Source organism: Lathyrus oleraceus, chromosome 1 (assembly GCF_024323335.1).
Source record: "Lathyrus oleraceus cultivar Zhongwan6 chromosome 1, CAAS_Psat_ZW6_1.0, whole genome shotgun sequence".
NCBI lineage: Eukaryota > Viridiplantae > Streptophyta > Magnoliopsida > Fabales > Fabaceae > Lathyrus > Lathyrus oleraceus.
This window is the reverse complement of record NC_066579.1, coordinates 367,077,377-367,084,882: the sequence shown is the minus strand read 5'-3', so window position 1 is coordinate 367,084,882 and position 7,506 is coordinate 367,077,377. Positions and strand designations below refer to the sequence as shown.

At 42.4% G+C, this 7,506-nt stretch overlaps 1 protein-coding gene across 1 annotated transcript; it reads left to right on the top strand.

Annotated features, from left to right (window-relative positions):
• Positions 1 to 1,678: 1,678 nt before the first annotated feature.
• Positions 1,679 to 6,875, top strand: LOC127136969 (uncharacterized). Its single transcript, XM_051063473.1, has 2 exons — positions 1,679 to 2,633; positions 5,047 to 6,875. The coding sequence occupies exon 2, from the start codon at positions 5,092 to 5,094 to the stop codon at positions 6,790 to 6,792; it is 1,701 nt and encodes a 566-aa protein (XP_050919430.1). The 5' UTR covers positions 1,679 to 2,633; positions 5,047 to 5,091; the 3' UTR covers positions 6,793 to 6,875.
• Positions 6,876 to 7,506: the final 631 nt, after the last annotated feature.

Genomic DNA, 7,506 nt, shown 5'->3' with positions numbered 1-7,506 from the left:
GAGAATTGGTTTTGAAAATGAATTGGAAAAATGGACACCTAAGCCATCACATAGTCAAAATGCAAAATATTGGGAATTTGAAAACAAGGCCAATACCAACAGCTCCCAAATGATATTTTTGACTTGCTCAAAGTGTTAATTTTCTGCTGTCATGCTTCTAAAATCAAAAGAGTTAAAAATCCAAAAGTGCACATAAACATATTGGTGATTAATCCATTTTGCTTAATGATAATTAAACTTGATTAAGTGCTCAATATATAAACTAATCCTTAACAGAATCATAAGGCTAATCACAATTTTGAGAAACTTCTACACAATCATTTTTTTTGCAGCTAACAGAAAAAAGAAAAAGCTAACAGCAGAAAAATCACTCTCTCACGATTCGCACAATCACTCTCAAAAACCACTCTCTCAATCATTTTCTCAGGATCACCTTTTCAACTATAACAGAAAAAAAACCGATTCTCTCCTTTTTCTCTCCTTTTTCTCCAACTTTTTTTGCTCAAATTCGATCAAGATCCATAAAAACTTTGGTGTTTTGCTGTGAATTGAGAATCTGCAGGTAACCGCGAACTTCTGTTGATCAGAATTGGAGCGAAACGGTAGCGGAATCGAGCTGCGGCAAAAACCGGCTTCTCCCATAACAGTCAGAGAAATCGTTTGATCCAGGCACATTCGAGCTTCAAGAACCACTCCACGCACTTCCTGAAACGATTTGCTGCACCTGTTTCATATCATCGAAGCTCAACCGCGCGAATCCATTGCCGTCATCAAGAAAAGGTTGGAAATCGAAATTTGCAGATTGCTTCAATTGAGTTATGGCTGTTGTAGATTATTCCTTGTAGAGTGTATATCAATTTGTAGAATAAGATTTCGCTGGGAATTGGTTGAATTATTGTGAATTTAGGTTTTGTAGCGATTTCTTTCTTCCATCGATTTACACTGTATATGAATCTATAGTTAAAATTAATTGCATATTCATACTCCTGAGGATGAACCGGTTCGACCGGTATATGATTTGTCAATTTCCATCAAGATTTGCTCGAAACCGCTATCGCCGTTGAAGAACACACCGGCTGCGCATGCGAAGAAGACGATGAACATGGCCTTGCACTTCCGTGTCTTCCTTGCCAGATCGCATCCTAGCCGTCCGTTCCATCTATTCAAAACGGCGGCGTATTAGGCATAGCGTTAAGAATCATAATTCTGCCACTGGCTTCACATTTAATTAATTAATCCTAATATTAATTCAAATAAATATTAAATAAATATTTAAAAACTTAGAAAATCATATAATATTCAATTTTAATCCCAAAAATACCACAATTTTTTTGTTAATCTTATTTTTTCCTCTACCTTCTTTTTAAAAAATGAAAGATAAAATGTGCTTGAAAAAATATTAATGGACCTAGAGATGTTCTAAAATGTACATATTTTCATACTTGTTACCATTTTAATTCTACAATCCACATACTCCATCCAAATTAATTGAAAATTGAAACATGGATTCTTGACTCATCTCTGGATTTTTTTGACATAGGTTTAGGAATTTTTTAGCCTATGGTCTATTATATATGAATTATTGAAGTTGGACATGTATATATGTGACATAGTTTGGCATGCTGAATTCCCCAAATATTTTTCTATGCTTCCCATTGGCCAATGGCCCTAATTTTTTGCGTGAAGCTTGTTTAACATGTTAGCTATCACTGATAATTTTTGTGGATTTTTGCAATCCATTTTCGATTTGATTCATATTTTTTCTTGCTGCCTAGCATGTTAGAGTTCCATAGGTATAACCTTTAGCATTTATGTTGCCATATCCTCATAATTAATCCAATGGACATGAAAATTGATAGGATAGTTCTTAACCCCTGTAGCTATCTTTTGGCTTTGGTCCTACTAATTTCCCATGAACCATTGCTGTTTACCATCTAATTGAAGTTGGTGCATAATTTGGACTTCATTTGATGTAGTTTTTGCATGCTGTACCATGTTTAATTAATTCCCATTGATCTACTAGTCCAAATGATTTGAAATTTAATATGTGGCTTGTTGAATGCCTTCTGGTTAGGATAGAATTTTTGTGGATTTTTTGGATCCTTTTTGACATGTGGTTGGATATGATCTTGCTGGTTGTTTGTATGAGACTCAACATTGCTTCATTTGCCTTCTAGGTTGCATAATTTAAAATAGGAACATAGTTTGAATATGGGACCAATTGGGATCCCTTTGTATTTGATATTACTTGGTTTTCATCATGAATTGGCTGCTGTTTTAGGATTTTTCCATCTTTTTGACCCTAGGCTAGTCCTAGTGGTCATAGTACTTACCTTTGAGTGTGATTGTACCTTTTCAGGTTAAAGATAATGATTAAGGAGATTTGCTCCACATTATGGATTGTGTTACTTGACACATATGACTAATGTATTTGTTTTGTAGGGTGTTGGTTCATGTGAGCCTTGTGCTATGCACCTCATTATGTGTATAATTGTACTTGGTTAATTGATCATTATATTGTTGTCTGTTTGTGAAAGTAGATGCTGATTCTGTTTGACTTTTGTACAGGTACCTTTAGTTGCTCAATTCCTTGCGAACTTTTGCTTTGCGTTGCTTAAGCAACTTGCATTGAGGTAGGTCTTCTTGACTTCATGTAGTCTGGAGACCCGGCTGCTACCGGGCCGGGCAAATAAATGTCTGAAGTCCTCCTTAAGAGGCAATGATTGTGTTTGTTTATTTTTAAGCCCAAGCAGGAAAAGTCCTTCAAGTAAGGCAATTGGTGGAAGGTAGGGACAAGCAACCTGTCCCCCACTATTCAGTGAGTCTTCTCCTTGCTCCCATTACATGGTTGTAGCATTGAGATCAAAAGCCCAAGATCCTGTGCAGTGCACATTGAGTCAGAGTCATCGAGTATAGAAGGGTTCCCCCATTCTGGACCCATGCTCATTTGTCAGCTCCCCCTGGTTAGGGATATGAGCTGTGAGGTCTGATCCTCACTTCACCTCTTCATCTGCTTCACCTTAGCCTCGTAATGGCAAGGTTAAGAGCAAAACCAGCCTGTACAGACGACTCGCTTCGGCGGTCAAACCCCGTTGATTGAGCCTCTTGTTTGGTTATAGTGGGTGTTTTGTGATTATTTGATTGACATGTTTGTTTGAGATGCCTGTTCTCATTTAATGTTGATATATGATTGTATGCTTGTGTGCTAGCTTCTTTCCTGGTTAGGTTAGTTTGCTTATGCAAGTAGGATAGAAAACCGAACTTAGGGTTAACGATGCATGACAACATTAGGCTCGAGTCTCAGCTCCCTAGTTGTGTATCTTTCCCCGGTTTCTGGTTAGCAATTTAGTCCCTTTCAGGGGAACTACATCGCCCTGATCCTCGTGCCAGACGAGGTATGTAGGCAGGTGGTCGTGCGAGACCACTCCGGGAAACCTTTTTCTTTTTTGCGTGCGTTAACTTGTTATCTGATTGTGTGTTTTGGGTTCGGATGCCGACGTAAGCCCAGTGATTGGCAGTCGGGCTCCACGTTTGCCCTTTTGAGTGTGTTTTGGTTCGGATGCCGACGTAATTCCATCCAGTGGTTGTCGGGCTCCATGTTTGCCACCCCCTTTGTATGATTGTTTTGTGTTGTTTGGCGTGCGTAAGCCGAACTACAGTGGCTCTGATTCTTGTTCCAGACAAGATATGTAGGCATAAGGTGCGATGCCTTATCGAGCCCTTTCTTCTTAACCCCACCTGCGTTCCCTGTGTATGTGTGTGATGTATGTTTATAGCAACCTTATCTTTCTAGAGCGTGGATCCCTAGGAGTACCTAGGACGTGAGGGGTGCTAATACCTTCCCCTCGCGTAACCGACTCCCGAACCCATTGTCTTGGTCGCGAGACCATGTCTTTCCAGGTTTTTCTGAGCGTTTCCTTTCCCTATTTTGGGATGAATAACGTTTAGTGGCGGCTCTGTGTTTTATTTCTTTTTAGCTCGCCGGTTTTTTCGCAGGATGCGACAGCTGGCGACTCTGCTGGGGACAAGGTGTTGACCTATGCTGGTCCATCGTCCCTAAGCGAGTCTCTCCTAGCGCTTTAGGATAGGTTTGGTTGCTTGTTTTGTTTATTTATTGCATTTATTATACTAACCATTGTTTATATACTTGCATTAAATATGTGCATGCATCATTACTGTCACGTTGCCATCTTCCTCCGCAGGTGGTTCTGTTACTTTGGGGTGGGTGTTCTGAGTGGGGCTAAAACCCAGGCCCGAGTATACACCTAGGACTAGTGTGGTCTCACGTTGCCTCTTTCATGTTAAGTCAACATGTGCCTGGCGGCGTGATGTGCCACAAGCCGGACGAGGCTCACTTGATAGTGCTCATCTCTGTGGATATTCCGCTTTGTTTGAGTCACTCCATTTGAGTTGTTGACTCTGGTGACCGATCATTCCCGGATCTTTGGTTTAGACGATTTTAAGGGAGCTACAATGGCACACCCGAAAGGGCAAACCCATTGAGTATCTCCGCCCGATTGTCGAGACCATTATCCGCCTTAGGATGACTTGATTAGAACTTACCTGTGAGGGGAGGGTTGTTCTGTCAGATGTTTGTTCAGATAGCCTCCAGATGGTGACTTTTGATCTGTGATTCAGAGACATAATTATAAGTCGGATTTATGGTCATTTATTGCCGTGACGCCGGAGTGCTGTCCGTGACTTATCAGTGGGGATCCGTTTATTTCGGATTCCCCGGGCCGAGATATTTTATCAGTGGGGATCCGTTTATTTCGGGTTCCCCGGGCCGATTCAGATAAAGGCGATGTGTCTACTCGGATATGGTTTGGTGATGATGGTGATGATGATGCATCTGTCTTCCGTTTATTTCGGAACCCGTGGGTCAGAATTGGGATTGTACATTCCTCAGATGGTTATGATCAGTTCAGAGCCCAGATTCAGTGCAGATGATCAGATGGCTTGGAGGATGGCAACGCATTGCATTCATTCATCAGCATCATTGCATTTTGCATTATTTGCATCTAACCCATGTTTACCCATATGCAGGGACACTTTTGATCGAGATTCTGGTTGAGAGACTTTCTGTTCAATATGAGGACCGGTTTGAAGAACAACATTGCTTACAGTTTCTTTGATCCAGAGATTGGTGTCTTGAAGGATATGGTAGCATTGATTACTCCCGATCATGTGGGGATGTTTAGAGAGTCATACGGCGGTATTCTGAAGACGATTTTCAGACTCACTGACTGCGACAGGAGCGCCATCCACACTCTTCTTCAGTTCTATGACCCTGGGTTGAGGTGTTTTGTTTTTCCAGACTATCTGTTGGGGCCTCTGATGGAGGATTATGTCAGCATCCTGGGTATTCAGATCCGTGATCAGATTCCTTTTCATGTCACCAGAGCAGAGCCGGATGTCCTTGGAATTTCACGTGCTCTTTATTTGAGTCCGGAAATGGTCAAGGAAGGTTTGAAGGAAAAAGGAAAGCTACCCGGGTTTCATTTGAGTTTCTTGGAGGCCAATGCCAAGGAACATGCTGCTGTGGGTAACTGGAAGACGGTCTGTGCTCTGATTGCTGTGAGCATTTATGGGATTGTGTTGTTTCCTAACCAGAAGAATTTTGTGGACCATAATGCTATCAGATTGTTTATGCAGAGAAACCCTATTCCTACCCTGATTGGAGATGTCTACTATTCGGTGCATAACAGGAATGAGAAGAGGCGTGGGGGTCTGGTCAGATGCTGCTCTCAGTTGCTCTTTAGATGGTTCATGGGGTATTTGCCTTCCCGAGGTGCTTTTGTTCAGATTGACCCTAGTGTCAAGTGGTCCTTCCGATTGATGGGTCTGCGGGCTGATGACATTGCTTGGACTCATAATGGTTTAGCTGGTCAGGACTTCATATGCAGTTGTGGGAGTTTACCTAATGTGCCTTTGGTGGGAGTTCAGGGTTGCATTAATTACAACCCGATGCTTCTCCGGAGACAGATGGGGTTTGCTATAGAGGGTCCTCCTCTCGGGCGAGAGATTCAGGAGTCCTTCTATTTCCCGATTGATGGTAACCAGACCAAGCTGAGGCAGGTATTGGACGAATGGCGAGATATCCAGAGGAGGGGTAAGGTTCCTTATGGCAAAGTCAACTGCCGGTATTTTCCACTATTTGAGGATTGGTTGCGGAAGAGGATTGAGTCTACATTTCTACCGTTCCTTGGAGGTGACTCAGTGTGTCCTAGGATTGAGGGTCCAAGTTCTTCTGTCAGCATGGAAGAATTCCTTGAGATGAAGAGGGCCAGAGACCAGTTACTTGCAGAGAGAGCGGAGTTGGAAAGAAGTGTTGCTCATTTTCAGGCAGCTAATCAGGAAATCAAAGTGAAGATGGAAGATCAAGACAAGCGACATGCTTTGGAGACCAAGCGATTTGAGATGGATACAGCCTACTATGGGAAGGTTAGTCAGGCTTTGGCATCTTCAGCAAAGGAGCATGATATCACTAAGGAGAAGCTGTTCAGAGCATCAAAGGTGATAGAAGATGTGAAGAGGAGGCAAATCCTAGTCAGGGATCAGAGGGATGAGAGAGCCAGAGTCCTCGCTGCAGAGTGGGAGGCGGAGAAAGCAAAGATCAGGGCCGAGAGAGATCATTACATGGCAGAGAGAGACCACTACTTCAGACAGATGAAGATTCATCAGAAGGAAGTTGGAAGACTACAGCAGGAGAACATAGAGCTCAGGTTCGCCGCAGAGTTCGCGAGGATGGAGGGCGAGATAGGGCCATCTGCGGGACCCTCATCCAGTTAGATCTTTCTTTTGTTGTGAATTACCGTCAGGCTTGTTGACGGAATTCACTTGTCTGTATTTCTTTCCTATTCTGGAGGATTGTATCTGACCTTATCTGGTTGATGTATGACTATTGCACTGATTGTGCACTTTTGCTATGTGATGGTGATTTTTCATTCAGTGATTGGTTTTCAAGCTTTATTTGCTTTACCGTATGCACTTACACAAGCACACACATGGTTGGGGGTATTCTTGCTAAATCACATATCTCCGATCTGCACAACAAAATCAAACACTGCTAATCAGAATGTTAATGCCGGCTTATTATTTGTCTCGATGATGCCAGGGTCGAGAGACAAAGTGTCCTTCATATGGATAGACACTGCATACATGCATTAATCATGATAACTTGTGTTTTATTTTGCAGGTGACTATTACTAACGTGCTTGTTTGTAAACAGGAACCATTGCTCGCGCTCGTAGAGTTGTACCCCTGCACTCAACTCGCCCTCACAGATATTACACAAGAAGAAACACTCCCAGACTCATGGAGCTTCCCAGTGCTGATATGCTGGAATTGAAGGAGAAAATGACCGAACTGATCAATATAATGCAAGGTTTTGCCATTGGTCAGAAGGCTCTCGCCGATAAAGTTGAGAAACTCGAGCGGGTTTCTGCTCAGAACAGTGGGGTCAACCTGGATGGAGTCTCCAACCAGGGGCAGGGATCTCGTGAT

Bases quoted from the DNA above. Each gene is read 5' to 3' on its own strand.
- LOC127136969 (XM_051063473.1), top strand. From the start codon at position 5,092: ATGAGGACCGGTTTGAAGAACAACATTGCTTACAGTTTCTTTGATCCA.